Source organism: Symphalangus syndactylus, chromosome 16 (genome assembly GCF_028878055.3).
Source record: "Symphalangus syndactylus isolate Jambi chromosome 16, NHGRI_mSymSyn1-v2.1_pri, whole genome shotgun sequence".
Classification (NCBI taxonomy): Eukaryota; Metazoa; Chordata; class Mammalia; order Primates; family Hylobatidae; genus Symphalangus; species Symphalangus syndactylus.
The window spans coordinates 65,366,497-65,383,626 of record NC_072438.2 but is presented as its reverse complement, the minus strand read 5'-3'; the positions used below and the strand labels follow the sequence as shown (position 1 = coordinate 65,383,626).

At 34.8% G+C, this 17,130-nt stretch overlaps 1 protein-coding gene across 1 annotated transcript in view; it reads right to left on the bottom strand.

The window, feature by feature from the left end:
* Window positions 1-17,130, bottom strand: part of C9 (complement C9) — a 78,781-nt gene that overhangs the window by 13,674 nt on the left and 47,977 nt on the right. The window contains exons 7-9 of the mRNA XM_055246047.1: window positions 13,421-13,661; window positions 10,500-10,628; window positions 8,893-9,068 (exon numbers count right to left, since the gene is read on the bottom strand). Of these exons, the coding sequence (XP_055102022.1) occupies window positions 8,893-9,068; window positions 10,500-10,628; window positions 13,421-13,661 (546 nt within the window). The remainder of the gene's footprint in view (window positions 1-8,892; window positions 9,069-10,499; window positions 10,629-13,420; window positions 13,662-17,130) is intronic.

The following is a 17,130-nucleotide window of genomic DNA, read 5'->3' as shown; positions in this document are numbered from 1 at the left end:
GGCACAGGAAAAGAAGTCCTGGGCCGTGCTATCAACTAATTGACCTAACTGACATTTACAGAGCATTCTACCCAACAATAGCAGAATACATATTCTTTTCAAGTGCACATAGGCATATCTATGCCTTAAAAATACTCAATATATTGAGAATAATGAAAATAATACAAAGTATGTCTTCAGACCAAACAAAATGAAAGTTGAAATAAGTAACAGAAAGCTATCTGAAAAATCCCAAAATATTTATACATTAATCACCACATTTCTGAATAACCCATGTGTAGAAGAGGAAGTCACAAAAAATTAGAAAATATTTTAAATTGAATGAAAATGGAAACACATCAAAACTTGTGGGGAACAGTTAAAGAAATGCTTAAACGTCAATTTACAGCACAAAATGCCTATATTAGACAAGAAAAAAATATCTGAAATCAATAATAACAGCACCCAGCTTAAGAAACTAGAAAGAGAAGAAAAATTTAAGTACAAAGCATAAGGAAGGAAATAATAAGAACTGAAATAGAAATTGAAATGGGAAAAAAATAGAGAAAATTTTTTTAAAGCTGCTTTTTTGAAAAGACTACAAAAAATGATAAACCTCTACCAGATTAATTAAAAATAAAACAAAATAAGACAAAAGGGAAAAACTTTAAATTAACAATATCAGGAATCCAAGACAGGATATCACTATAGAATCTACAGACATCAGCTGCTTAATAAAATGGAAAAATTCCTTGAAAGACAATTGATAAAAACAATCAGAAAAAATGCATAATCGGACTTCTAATATCTATTTAAATAATTGAATTTAGAGTTAAATTTTTTCTAACAAAAAAAGCCCAGATGGCATTATTTGTGAATTCTACAAACATTTAAAAAAGACATATCAATTCTACAAAAACTTTTTCACAAAATAGAGAAGAATTTACTTCTCACTTATTTTACACTTAGCATTACTTTGATACCAAAACCAAATAACAGAAGTTAAGAGAAGAAAATTACAAATCAATATCACTCATGAACATATTTGCAAAATATCCCAAGACAATAGCAAATCAAATACAATAGTGTTTAAGCACCAGGTTTGCTCAAAATTTAAATGATCAATATCATTCACCATAACAACTTATTAAAAGTGAAAAACCATATGATCATCTCAATACAGAAAAATTCTTGGACAAAATTCAACATCTATTTATGATAAAAATTCTGAACAAACTAGGAATTAAAGGGAACTTCCTCAACCTGATAAAGACCATCTATGTAAAACCTACAGCTAACATCATACTTAATGGTGCAATATCATATTAGATGCATCAGACAATGCAATAATGCAAGAAAAATAAAATACACAGAGATCGAGAAAATAAAGAAATCTCTATTTCAGATGACATGATTATCTAAGGAATTGAAACTCTCATATATTTCTGGTGGTAATGCAACTACTTTGGAAAAAAATTTGGCTATTTCTTATGTAATTTTGTATAAACACATATATCATATGATCAAGCAATCTCTCTCCTAGAGAAAAGAAAAATATGTTCATGCAAAATTCTGTATTCAAATATTTATAATGGTTTTATTCATAATCACCAAAAAAATCCTCGTCTGGAAACAAATAAATGTCCTTCAACAGATGACTAGATAAACTGTTTAATCTACATCATGGAATCTATATATAATGGAATACTACTGAGCAATGAAAATGAAAGGAACTACTCATAAATCCAAGAATGTTGACGTGTGAATGTGGATGGATCTCAAATGTATAACACTAAGTGAAAGAAGCCAAACTCAAAAAGTTACATGATTACATTTATATGGCAGTAAATAGATCAGTGGTTATGTAGAAGTCAGGCAGGAAAGAGGAGTTGATTGAAAATGGAAATGATAGAACTGCGTGGTAGAAATGTTTTATGTATTGATTTTCATGTTGGTTTCATGATTGTAAGTGTTTGTGGAAACCTAGGGCCCTTTACACTAAAAAAAATAAATTTTACTTTACATAAGTAATGTCTATTTTTAAAAATCTAATTACATTAAAATGTATCTATACACTACTCACTAAAAACCAAGATATAAAATTATATTATATGAATTCAAATTGGCTAACTATACCTCTGATAAAGACTCTGATGACTGGAAAATGTACACTAAAATATTAACATTATGATATCTATTTCACTTGTGCTTTTGGATTATATTAGAAAAAGTTTGCTAGGTTAGAGATTTTTATCTCTTTTATTCACTGCTTTAGACTCAATGCCTCAATAGAGCCTGGTACATTGCAGGCTAAGAAGTATTTATCAAAGATGAAAATAGGCTGGGTGTAGTGGCTCCTGGCTGCAATTCCAGCACTTTGGGAGGCCAAGGCAGGTGGATCATTTGAGGTCAGGAGTTTGAGACCAGCCTGGCCAGCATGGTGAAACCCGTTTCTACTAAAAATACAAAAATTATCTGTGCATGGTGGCAGGCACGTGTAATCCCAGCTACTTGAGAGGCTGAGGCAGAAGAATCAATTGAAGCCAGAAGGTGGAGGTTGCAGTTAGACAAGACTGCACCACTGCACTCCTGCCTGGGTGACAGAGTGAGACTTGATCTTTAAAACAAAAACGAAAAGAAAAGAAGCGAAAAGAAAAGGAAAAGAAAAGAAAAGAAAGAAGATCATCACATTTGATTTAAAAAGTCCAACTAATCCAAACAAAACCTGAGGACACAAACAAATTGAGAAAAAAAGACCGGAGAATGTGTGCTATGTGCATACCAAGAGAGACATCTGGCAAACATAGGTAATTAAAAAAAATTGAGGCAGAAAACATTTACTAGAAATAAAGGAAGACATTTTAATTGACCAAGAAGATGTAATAATTCTAAATTTGTATGCCTTTGGTAATATGCCTTAAAATATATAAAATAAAAATTGATCCAAGTACTAGGAGAAATAAATACACAAATGTAGTGTAGAGTTATAGATTTCTTAGAATTTTATATTTAAACAACATACCATGTATAGAAAGATAGTTTAACTTCTTCCTTGCAGTCCTTAGGCATTTTATTTATTTTTCTTGCTTTATTTCACTGGCTAGGACTTAGTGTAATATGAAATAAAAATGATGAGAGTTAATATTTTTTGTGTATTCCTTATTTTAGTGAGACCAATTTTAATATTGTAGATCTAAATATAAAAGCAAAATAATAAAGCTGTTGAAGGATAATACATAGGAAAGTATCGAGGCCTTGAGGTAGGAAAAAACTTTAATTAAAACATTAAAAGCACTAACTATAGTGAATAGAAAGATACATTTAACTAAGTCAAAATAAAAAAATCATAAACATCATAACCCATAATATGATGCACTGAGAATAACAGAACGTTACTTCTGTAGTATTCTTGCCAAATATGCATAACCTTAACCTACTTGAATGCTAAATTGGGAGACATTTGACGTGATAACTGACCAGTCCTCATAAAAAGTGTCAAGGTTGAGAAAGACAAGGAAAGTCTGAAGACCTATAACAGATTGGGAGACACTAAAGAGATGTGACAACTAAATGCAATGTGGGACCCTAGATTAGATCCTGAAACAGGAGAAAAAAAAAAAAAAGATTAAGGGAAAAACTTGTGAAATTTGTATAAAACCTGTGCTTTAGCTAATTACTCAGTGTGAATTTTCTGATTTTGATAATTTTACTATGCTTGTGTAAATTACTAACATTAGAAGCTGGGAGATGAAGCTTATAAGTGAATTCTCTCTACTATTTCTGCAGTATTATTATCTGTACTATTCTGCAATATTACTTCTGCAATACTACTTCTGCCATATTACTATCTGCACTATTTGTGTAATTTTGCTGTGTCTAAAATTAGTTCAAAATAAAAAGTACATAAGAGGCCATCTGTATCAAAAACACCATTAAAGATGAAATTCTTTAGTGGGAGAAGATATTTGCAAAACTTTAGTTGTGAATACGCTCATATATGGAATATATCAAGAACTTCTACAAAGTCAGCTTAACTGTTCACCAGTGTAGTCTTTTATGAATTAGTATATAGTATATAAGATTCAGATTTCAACCATGTCATATTTATTTGAAAGAAGGAAACCTCTCACCAACATTGTCACATTGGCACAAAAAACATAAGCATGTGGTAGAATTATTTTGATTTTTTTAAAAGAAATTCATCTTGTTATACCCTTCAAAGGAAAGTCAAGGCCAGATAGTCTAAGATACAGGAATAGAGGGTCATGAAGGAAATACAATTTGGAATAAATGTATAAACAGTGTTGGAAGAGTTAAAGATGAAGGACATGCAATGGCAATAGTTTCAGAGGAGCTTCAAATCCTGGAGTTAAAAATTCCACAGGAGGACAAAGGAAAATTAAAATGTACTTTTTGAAGTTTTCCTGAAGGATTCCACCTTTTTCTGATGAACTTTTATCTTCTATTAAATAAGCAAATGATTTTACTTTTTCTCCTATACTACATAACTCTATCTTTCTACCATGTGTTGATACATTTATGGTGGGATATAATCTACCATAAAAGTGCTAAAGTATAAATAAGTTGATAATATAGTTTAATAATAAATAAGTGGAGATTTCCTTCAGACATCCAAAATAAACTATGCATACCAACTATAGTTTGTTGATAGAATGAGTGTTGTTTTTTATCACTAAACAAGAGAGTTAGAAATGATTTTCACTGGTACTACAACTCTTTAAAATATTGATGCTTTTTAACATCTGGTTCATAACTGCTAAGAGTTACACAATAGAGCAAAAATGACAGGTTAATTAATTCATGAATTATTACATCATGTAACTCTGGAAGAACTAATACAGCTTAACATATAGACATATGAGTGGTTGAGGGAAATGGGAAAGGAGAACTGAGAACAGAAAAAGCAAGATGGAGGCAAAAGCAACAAAAATGAGCTACATTCATGCCAGGAGGACCCATCCATTTGCATGAAGTGGGTCACAAATTTAGCTTTATTTTCCAGTGCATTGAGTAAGACACAACTGAATTTACTGATCTCATGCATTTCTTACCAATCAGGTAGAAAAACTCGCCTGATTCCCAAGAGAAACAAAATGAGATTAAAGAGTAATATTTCTCAATGAGTCTCATAAAGAGGACATAGCATTACATAACAACCTTTTAGTAAATAAAACAGTAGATTACATAACTTTGTTTCTAATAATGGAAAAACAAAACTTTACAGGAAGCCAATATGGTAGCTGTACTCATTTTGCTGCTATTGCTCTAGAGGAAATAATAATCTTTATATCTTCCAGGCAATCTTTAATAAATGTAATTTCTCTTAGCTGACATTTTAATAACTAGTTTGTAGCAGTAGGTTTAAGAGGAAAACAAAGTGCAGCTATTCTGTTGAGTTAAACTGTAGAACCACTTGTGTTAACATTCAGGCAAGTTGGCAATAGAATTAATATACTTTCATGGAAGTTGAAGACCATGACAAAACTAAGTACTGAAAGAGAGGGCCAGCCTATGTCCTCTGCATGGAGTAGGGCCAAGGAGAGATTTTTGGGCTGGGCCAAGCAAGACATTCCTCAAGAAGTGATTTTGGATTTGACAAAGTAGACAAATGGGGCCTCAAAACCACAGATTCTACCTAACAGAGCATGGCCATAGTTACTTTAGTATGGAAAAATATATAACTATATTTATAGATTTTATAAACTATATTATTTTATAGTATTTTATAAATTGTATTTATAAATTATATATACTATATATTTATAACATATATATTTTACCACATAGTTTACTTAGAAAATCTCGGTAATATATTCATACAGCATAACATATAGACATATGAGTGGTTGAGGGAAATGGGAAATTTCCCTCTTACATACAGCATCCACTTAGAGTAAAACAGCAGGTCCCAGAACAATATTGTTTCATTCAAGGTCATTTCTTTGTAATATTGAGAAAAAAAATTAATTCTCAGCTGGGGTCACTGTGTGCATGGGGAGTTTGACATTCTCCCCATGTTTGTGTGGGCTCTCTCGGGTTCTGCTTGTTTCCTCCCACATCCCGAAGATAGTCATGCTAGACAAATCAGTGTGTCTACATGGTCCTAGTCTCAGTGAGTGTGGGTGTGTGGAGTTTGCCTTATGTTGAGACGGTGCTCTGTTCATGGCTGATTCCTGCTTTGCCCTCTGAGCTGCTGGGATAGACTACCCTGAACTAGAATAAACAGGTAAATCATCATCTTACTTGTTTTTATTAATCTTTTTAAAATGTGTGAATAGCTTACATGTATTTCAAAATTTAATATTAGAAGTGTTTTAGTTTTTATTTAGAAGTTTGGTGATGTTTTTGTGACCAGAAATACGCTACAGGAACTTAACCCATTCATTAGCTTATGGTAAAATTGGTTTTGTTATAGGTCATTTTGGTTAAGGTCACAGTTTCCAAGAACCTATTGATAATATTAAGTGAGGGCTTACAGTCAACTTTCTGGTCTTTCCTCCAAGATAATCAGTTTGCAACATAAATACTTAGATAATTGATTTAATTTGCTACAGAAGATTTAATATTGACCAGTTTATAGTTTAGGCTGGGTGGGGAGAGGTTCTAGTAATTCTTTAAAAGACCATCCCCAATGTTTGAACATGTCATCTGCAGACAACATAATGCTTCAAATTCCCGAAAATGAATTAGTGATCGTAGATTGTGTAACTGTCTCCTGGAAATAGCTACAAGTTAACCAGAGGTCCACTTCTACCTGAATAATGAGAGTAAAATAACTTGGAATCTAATTCAAGATCAAATTTAACTGTATCTCATATTTCTTCAGAGACTTAAAAGTCATACAAAGTCAATAAAACCCACAATTTTGCTTTTGCTCAACTCTCTCTACAAGAAGATAAATTTAAAAAGTGGTCCATAGTGAACTAACTATAGCTACCATTTCCTTAGGTAGAATGTTGATACCAAAAGGCCAGCCTTCCAGTTTATGAAGAAAGAAACTTATACAGATAGTCTAAATGGAATGCCTACCAATCTGAAAATTTGGGGAAGTAAATGGTTGTCCCTAAAAATGGGATAGACTATATTGTGCATCCATACAGCAGAACTGCACCAACAAAGTTGATGAGGGTCTTTGAATAGTTTTAATAAATCTAGTAGAAAATCTTCAGCAGCTGCCTTATTTAATTGAGATTTTAAAAATTATCTCTAGAACGTGCTGAACTATTATTAAGACCTCTTCAGAGAACACTCTTGAATTTGTAGAAAGACAGCTGAATTTGCTTTGTAGAGATGAGAAAATAAGCCTCCTAGGATGTTCATCTGAATGTAAATATTCACCTAAATTACCCATTTTTTTTCTTATTTAAGATCTTCCAATGTAAACTTATTTTACTGAGTTCAAGATATTGAATTTGTGTAACATTTAAATTTAATAAGATCAAAGAGGTATCCTCTGATTTTAATTTCATACATGGAATTTCACCAGCTATTTTTCCCCTTTTTGTCCTACTTTGGGACAAAATATTGTAACTCATAAATACACTGCATATCTATGAACAGCTATATTTCTATAACATAAAGGGACAATAGATTATAAAAATTTCCAGTTTCTGAGTTCCTTCTTCACGTAAAGGAGATAGTCTTAGTGGTTTCACTCATTCTTTAAAGACAGGAAAATAGAATAAGCGAATAAATTTTTCCAATAACTAGTCCTATGAAAATGTTAAAATTTCTGTAACTCAAGTTAATCAAACTGGAGTAGGGAGCAGTCAAAAATAAATGTGACCTGAGGAAAGCAAATTGTAAAACATACGGATAAAATTGTAAGTTATAAAGGGAAGTAGAAAAAAAGCACTTACTAATAGTACTAGTAAAAGAAGTAAAGAAAAATGCATACTAGTATTAGGCAGCCTGGGGAAAGAAAGATGAGGCTAAATAACATTGTTATTTATATCTTTACAATGATAACACATTTTTTTTTTCTCTAGGAGTAAGAACTTGACTATGAACTCCCAAAGGGTTTGTAAGCTGAAAACTATTATAATCAATAATCAAGATAGAAAAAGGAAAAAAATCTACTGACCGTAAGAATTGTTCACCGTTAGTCTTATTTTCTTGTAGACTTTATGAACATTTCTTTCATAAAGACCCTTAGGCCAGGCATGGGGGCTCACGTCTGTAATCCCAGCACTTTGGAAGGCTGAGGCAGGCAGATCACTTGAGGCCAGGAGTTTGAGACCAGCCTGGCCAACATGGCGAAACCCTGTCTCTACTAAAAATACAAAAAAATTAGTTGGATGTGGTGGTGCGCATCTGTAATCGCAGCTACTCAGGAGGCTGAGGCACGAGAATCACTTGAATTCGGAAGGTGGAGGTTGCAGTGAGCCGAGATAGCACCACTGCACTCCAGCCTGGGTGGCACAGTGAGACTGTGTCTCAAAAAAAAGAAAAAAAAACAAAGACACTTAGTAAATACAATTCTCCTGTGTTAGACTTGATAGTGGAACACCATGGGAAGGCAAGAGCAGCCAGGGGCCGACGGGAGGGAACTAATCATATGTGAGTACCTATCTTGTTACAGTGTGTGCTGTATGCTCTAAATAAGCAATTTCGTTAAATTCTCAGAACAAAGATGGAGTCCTGGAGAATTCAGTGTTGTAGAGGTCAGAAAACATCCCACACCTAGTGACAGACAGAGACAGGAAGTCAGCCAGGATGGTCTGACTCTACACCATGCCTTTTCTCTATGCCATGCCTCCTTTTGGGGAAGAGATGGGAGTGTATCTGAATGTTCACATCTCTTTCAGATGAAGCTAACAGTTCACCTGAAACGATGTGACATTTAATAAAAAATGACACAGTCTTCTGTTTGAAAATAAACAAGTTTCTTACTTTTTGACTAATGAGAACAGGAGCATCATTTATGGAAGAGGCCCAGTTGACAAAGTCAGTCACATCAATCATGGTTCCTCGGAGAAGCTTTTCTTTCAGTTCAAATGCGTATTTTCTGGTTCCACCTCTTATGAGTGATATAACATCATCTATGAGGTTATCACTGGTGATATTTACTGAGGAGAGAAGGAAGATTTAAAGAGAAGCAGTTGTAGTTCTATGGCCAGTTATCAAAAGGACATGTGATAAACATTTATTGAGTCCTCTTAGTAAAATACAGCCTAATGTATTTACTAAATTTTAATTGTAAATATTGCCTATGCATTTGTTCACCTCAAATCTACAATGGAAATTTACATTAGCAACCAATTGTAGATCTCTGTCATCTCTTTTAAAAAATAAAAATGATACCCATGGTCTAGATACACTGATACTTCACAGCTCCTCACATACAAACATGTACACATGGGAACTAAATATGACTTTAGGTGTAATATATATTTTCTGTTGCAAACTTACCTTCGTAATTATATTGTGTACATTTGCTTTTGATATGTTTTAATATTACAAAAAGGAGAGTTCAAAAAAGAATAGAGTGAAAAGTAACATTTCTTTCCACTCCCAAATCCTACCTATCTTTTCCTCAGTGTCTCTCTGTAGACTAAACCATTTTTAACAAAACTTTGTAAGTCTTTTACAGCTGTGAATTTTTAAAACTGGAAAGGAATTTCAAGATAATTTTTGTCATCCTCTCTTCATTTTTATAGAAGAGAAATTGGAAACTTAGAGAGGTGGAGTGACTAGCCGGAGATCACACAGTTAGCTTAAGGACCAAATATAGAAATTATACCATATAATGGCAAATTCAACTTTTTTCCACCACTTCATCATTGGTTTTCAATCATGGACACATATTATTGGTTGGTATGCTTTTAAATATATCAGGTTTTTCCCCACTTTTGCCTCCCCACTACCAGTTGACTCTTTCTTTAAAGGTGAGTTTTAAGCATCTGTATTTAAAAAATGTTCTCAGGTATTTCTGATTAGAGGAAAAGTTGAGAACTCTAGCACTAATTCATGCTTGTAAATCTACTAAAGATTAACAGTAGGAAGTCATATTTATACCAAACATATTTGTATTTTTGAAAAGGTTAGGCACGGATTTAAAGTTAAGGATGAATTAGGGATTTTAATTTAGATGGAAGGTGGAGTTGGGGAAATGGTTTTGGCCTTGTCTTTTGTTAATGGATGCACGAACATTGTTGCTTGCTTATTTGGAAGCTTTGTTAAAATTAGGGTGAAGAAAGGAAACTTTTTATGAAGATACCTTTTTACTATTGCTATAATAAATATACAAGTCTAAAATGACTACCGTGTGAATCACACCCCTTTGAGTTGTGTACTGTACAACCGGCACGATAGTGATACTGGTGAATACATGTCCATGGGCTATCTGTGTTTATAGTGGTTTGAAAACCACTTTAAATATAAGATAGTTTTTAAGCACAAAGAGGATAGACAATTAAGAGGGCTCATTGCAAGAGGGCAGTGCTCATTGACATCTACCCCCAGGCTTTACAAAATCTAACAAGTGAGGCCACACTTACCAGCTCTCCCCTCTCCCCTCTTTACACAATCATCTTTATTAACTTCAGCTCCAGCAGAGATGCCAGAGAAATCCAGAGATACATCCAGATGATACCCAAGGCATCTCTTTATGTCTTTTAGTTCAACACCTGTTTAATGAATTTATTTGAAAATTATTAGATAATGTCTATCAACATCACAAATAAATTCCAATTTTGCTATTTTCAAGAAACATCCTTACTTAGGTTCCTATATACCATTACTAAATTCAAATGTGCCATCATGTCTGTCCTGCTTTGTCCTCATACTAGATTATAGTGACCTCCTTTTGACTTTGCTTGTCAACTTAATGGCAAAGGACACATTAAGTCTACCACATGGTTTAAAGGGATATAGGTCAGACTATGGTGGTTATATTAAAGTCTTTTATCTGTAATATCATAGAAGAGGGACAACAATTTCTAACATATATTGAATGTTTATCACGTGTCTGGCATCCTTCTAAGCATTTTGTGTGCTTTAACTAATTTAATCCTCACGCTGGCCTTGTGAAGTAAGTACTATGTTGTCCTCATTGTACAGATGAAAATATGGAATTGCAGAGCAGTTGAATAACCTACTAATGGCTCATTACTCAGCTAGTAAGTTTGGATTTGAACCCAGAGATGTCTAGCTACTAAGCACTTCTCTGTATCAACTTCGTAATTTGGATGAGATACATCAACATCTCCTGATCCTCTTTGGAAGACTCAGTTCGTCCTTAATGTAGCTGGTTCATTGCTTTGGACAGATGGCTGATGTATGTGGCCACTTTGTTTTCATCCTATGAATGCTACTTGGTAGGTATCAATCTTGGAAGCTGATTCATCATGGTGTGTAGATGCCCAAACAGTTACTAGAAAGAAAAATCCTAATATTTTCAAAGTCTATCAGTTATTATCTGTTTTTGCAATTCAGAAAAAAAAATATTATTCCTTCATTTTAAGGGTAAACAGCCCAGACCACAGTTCACTGACAATGTCAGTTTTTGTCATTATTTATCATTTCTTGTTTCATACACGCAAACACACACACACACACACACACACACACGTACACACGAATTTGTGATTATTTGTTCTGGGAGCCAAAATGCTTTACGAAAAAGGAAAGAAAAAAATGAAATGAGGTTAATCAAGGGGTTCTACAAGGAGTGTCAGGGGTAGACATCTGGAGGCATTTAGGCGTTTATTCATCTATCAAATATTTCTCATGCACCCACAATTAGTGAGAACTTAGAAACTATCAGGTGGCATTTCCTATGGGAAGGGAAGAGAGAGGATAAAAATCAAAGACAATACTAGAAATCCATAATTCTAGATTTCTAACCTTATCCTTAAGAAGTGTGAGGACTCTGCTTCTGAAGATGAGGGTGAAAGATACCTGGGTGACCCTAAAGGGCTCAGATTCTCTGCCTTAGCAGTGGACACTCATGTCCAGACATCTTAAATTGAGGAGGAGGACATCGCTTGGTCCTCAGATATTGGCACTGGAGAAGTGAGAAAGAGCACTTCCTCTTCAAAGTCACTAGAATTGACCTGATGATCCTTGTCTACTAAGGCCAGAAGTTAAGTAGCTTCTGAGTTATTCAGGATTAAAGACCTCATCCTATGGAGCTTTTTCATCAAAGCAACTCCTAGTCTGAAGATTTCTTTGTGTTTTGATCAACACTCATAAGCCTTTCTCTTCTCATTTTCAAGTTACTCAAGACCTGTGTCCTCTTGTACCCCTCCCTTATGTGATATCTCCATCAACATAGCTTCCAGGTGGAGCTCACAGCGACTTCACTATGGTGTGGATATAGCCCTATGAAAGTGTAAGCTAAGTAACATTACATTCCACTCCGCCAGGGAAAGCTTCTCTCTGCCAAAACAAGACTGAGGCATCAAGACCAGCTGGTTCTGGCTGTGTCATGTTTTGTTATCCCTAAAGTATTTACTGACCTTGGGGAGAGCATCAGGCTTTTACGTCACAGGTACATTTCACCCTTCACTTAACACCTGACACCTTGACACTGACCCCATAAAAGCCATTAAAGTGGTTTTTAGCAACACTTTTCCTCACTAAGAGACACACCTATAGTTACAAGGGCAGAGAGGAGGCATCCTGGCATCCATCACCTCCTTAAGGAATATTATAACTAGCCATAATTACTCACAACATGAATGATCACAACTTATTAATATAGTCACTTTGCATTTACTTTTTTCTTAAAAGACTTAGACGAGCCCTTTAGGCCAGGCTGATAACTATGTATCAGTAGGCCTATCTTCTACCTATGACAGACATTGATAATTAACCATGGCCCTTTTCCCCAGGATTTCCCCATGACCAGAAACCTACTTAACATGAGCCCAATTCAACCATCACCATATAATGAGAAGTGTCATCACATGAGGTAAAACTAATTTTCCACCCTTGCTTTAAGATGTTAGATTTATATGATAACACTGCTTCTTCTTTTCCCTCTAAAAGAAAATTTAGAACAATATTTTCCCTCCAATATTGAAGTATACTCTGGAAGATAACTGTGATATAGAAATTGAACTAGTCTACTGATTAAGAAGTAGGTTATTCAAATTATGTCTGTACTTTCTTTCACCTTTTGTTTAGTATTTCACTAAAAGTACCACCTTCTAATAGATGTGAAGCTGCAATACAATTGATCCATCTCTCAGTGCTACTGCTGAGTAGAATATGACCAAGCCAGCTTATTTGAGATGGAAGTCAATTTGCTATTTAACAGAGTTTTAGGTGCCAAAGGGCAGGAAGAGAGTCCTCTCAAAGGAGCAGGTTACAGGGCTTTGTATTCTTAAGACTTTAACCATTGGAAGAGGTTGGTGAACAAAATAATGTTTGGTCAAAACAGTATTTGAAGTCAGAGCTCTATTTCTAGGCATACCTTTCCGGTTCATGGAAGCTTTATCTAAAACATATATTAGTTCATAGAGTCCTCCTAGAGACCCAGAGCTACTGTAGTGGGTTCCATAGGTTTCCAAAAAGGCAAAATATTCTCCCTTTTCATAAGTAGTTGGCAAAGCTTTTATATCATCCATGAAAGTTGTTGTGAGCACAACATCGCGATTTCTCATTACAAATCTTCCCAGATGAATTTCTCCTTTCACATGCAGAAACATTTTTTCCTGTGTTGTAGAGCAGATGAAGAAGAGAAACATGTGTTTTATCCACCATTTCAAATGAAAATTTATGAAATTTAGAACTTCCATAGGCACTAAATGTTTTAGCAGTGACCATGAGATACCACTCTAATCCACCAGAATGGCTAAATGTAAAATACTATCAACACCAGCTACTGATGAGAATGTGCAGTGACTAAAACGCTCCTACATTACTGGTAAAATTAGATAGCCACTTTGAAGAGCTGTTCGGCAGTTTCCCATAGTGTTAAACACACATTTGCTTGTGACCAGCCAGCGATTCCACTCCTACATATTTACCTAATAAAAATTTTGTTCACAAAAGTATCTGTATAAGAATTTCATGGCAGCATTAGTCAGAATAGCTTAAAATTGAAAACATCTCAAATGTCCATCAAGAGAGGAATCAATAAACAACCATAACATATTAATACAATGGAATACTAATCATCAATAAAAAGGAAAATAAAACTACTGATACATGTAACAACACAAATAAATCTCAAAAATATTATACTGAGTAAAAGAAGTCAGACGTAGAGGAGTACATCCTATATGATTCTATTTATATGAAGTTCTAGACTAGGCGAAACTAAGCTGTGGTCAGATAAATCTGGTCAGCGGTCACCTCTTAGGTGATAGGGAACTGAAAAGGGCATAAGGAATTTTTCTTGGGGTAAGAAGCCTGAGTGTCTCTTCATGATGGAATTTTCTTCGTGTGATGTTCTTTAACTCAATATATTTTAAACATAGATCTTAAATAATTCCCATCTAAATATGCTGTTGTGTCTTCTATGTTAAAACATTTAAAATATTCTCTTGCTAAAGGAGGTGGCTACTCTAATGTACATAATTATCAAAACTCATGAAACTATACACTTGAAATCTTTGCATTTTATTTTATGAAATTATGCCTCACTAAGTTGTTTTAAAAACAACAGTGGAAGGAAATGGAGACATTATCGATAAAGCCCAATCTTGCTATTATGCAGATGAGAAAACTAATTTAAAGATATCAAGTTATTTGGCCCAAAACATATGAATAATACTTGACAGCATTGGTACTAAAAACCTAGGTCTCAGGTCTCCTTGTCCCTTCCAGTCCGCCCTATCAATTTTTAATGACAGAGACCGGACAGACAATATTTTGAGATGTGGAACTCAAGTCAGCCTAAGCAACTCAACAGTTAAAAGTTTCCAGGGCCAAGGCTGATGGCTTACCTTTCCCAGAGAAAACTAGGGCAGTGAACTGTGTGATTCAATGCCATAGCTTGTCCTGATGAAAACTAAACTACAATTGACACCCACAATTTTGCAAATGGATCTTTTGAGGGTCTCCTAACAGCTGTGGATAACATATGATGATTATGTGGGAGTTTAAAATATTTTATTTCTTTTTAAAGGTATATCTTGTGGTATATGAACATCATACCAAACTGTCTATGTTCTTAAAGCATATTTTTGTCATCATGATTTAACTTTAGGAGACAGTGGGTGATCCAGTCTTTAATAAAAATCTTAGCCTATATGTTATAGGTCATATGAGCTCTTCGTCTCCTGACTTGCACAAGAATTCTCAAATATGCTTTATTCAAAGCATATTTGGATTTCTTTTCAGTTTTGCTAAGACTGGGAGGTATACCTTGGGATGTGGGGTAAGAAAGACGTGTGATGTTCTTCGGGTCAATTTACTTCGAAGGTAGCTCTTAGCTCATTACCATCCAAATATGCAGTTGTTTCTTCTATCTTAAAACAATAAAAAAATTTCCCTTGGCCTCGCTTGCCCGGCCAGCCACTACCCATTTCTTTGCCCTCACTAGAAGCAAAATTTATTCAGTTTTCTATACTATATATTTCGAATTCTCCCCTTTCCAGTTTTTCTTAAATCTAAATCATTCATGCTCCTGACCTCAGTACTCCAACAAAATGCCTCTTGTCAAGGTCTCCAGTGACTTTCATAATCCTAAAGCCTATGATCACTTCTTAGCCCTCATCTTCTTTGACGTGTTAGCGCAATTGACACAGTTCATCACTCTTTTCTTCTTAATAGAGATTCTTTTCTTGTCTTCTAGGCCAGTGCTTCTCAAACTATAAAATGTGAACAAATCACCTAGAGAACCTTGTTAAAATGCAATACTGATTCAGGTAAAATGCAATTCTGGAGCACAGTCTAAGATTCTAGCTTCCCAGCAATGCTGATGCTGCTGTTCCATAGACCACACTCTAAGTAGCAAAGTTCTTGGGCACTTTTTGGTTTCTTTTACTTGTTTTCTATTGAAATTCCCCAAGTTTGGTATTTGATTGTATTCTATTTTCTATGTACACTAACTCTGTTAGTCACCCCATGACTAAGTGAACAAGTCAGTGTATAGCTGAATTCCAGGTCTTTTTCCCAAACTCCAGCCTCATGACACCAACTCCTACTTGGCATTGTCAACTGGATGTCTAATAAACACCTCAAACTTAACCTAACTAAAATTTAACTACTGGTCTCCCTCTCCAAATCTGCTCCATCTGAAGCTTTCTCCATCAGCAACTCCATTTTTCTAGTTGCTCAGGCCAAAAACCTTAGACTTATGTTTGACTCTATAATTGTCCTATCTGAACTACCATCATGTCTCACCTGGATTCCTTCAATAACTTTTAGCAAGACTCCTTGCTTTGGCTCTTAGCACCTATGATCTCTTCTTGACAGAATACCTTGAGTAATCATTTAAAATATAATAGGAAATGTCAATCTTCTATTAAAAATCCTCAAGTAGGCCGGGTGCAGTGGCTCACACCTGTAATCCCAGCACTTTGGGATGCCGAGGCGGGCAGATCACCTGAGGTCAGTAGTTCAAGACCAGCCTGACCAACATGGAGAAACCCCATTTCTACTAAAAATACAAAATTAGCCAGGCGTGGTGGTGCATGCCTGTAATCCCAGCTACTCAGGAGGCTGAGGCAGGAGAATTGCTTGAACCCAGGAGGCGGAGGTTGTGGTGGGCCAAGATCACACCGTTGCATTCCAGCCTGGGCAACAAGAGTGAAAATCCGTCTCAAAATAAATAAATCAAATTAAATTAAATCCCGTGTCACTCAGAAAAAAAGCTACACTGAGTGGACTTTGAAGTTCTTCATGATCTGATCCAAGGTAGCTTTTCTAATTTTTTATCCTTCTGATTCAATTTGACTAACTTTTATCACACCAGGTTTTTCCTACATTAGAGAGTTCTCTAACAGTTCCTTCCATCAGATAAATAATCTGAAATCTTACTCTTTGGCTATCTCCTCTCCTCCAAAGCTTTGGTTAGCTCTCATTTCCATGAAGCTGAGCCTGAGCTTCCTTTTTAATCATGCCACTTGCAGGCATCCCTGCTTTCCTTCATGTTACTCTAATTTTCCTTGTATCTCACAGCACTTAATACATTTTAAATACCATATTACTTCTTTTTTGCTATTATATGTATTA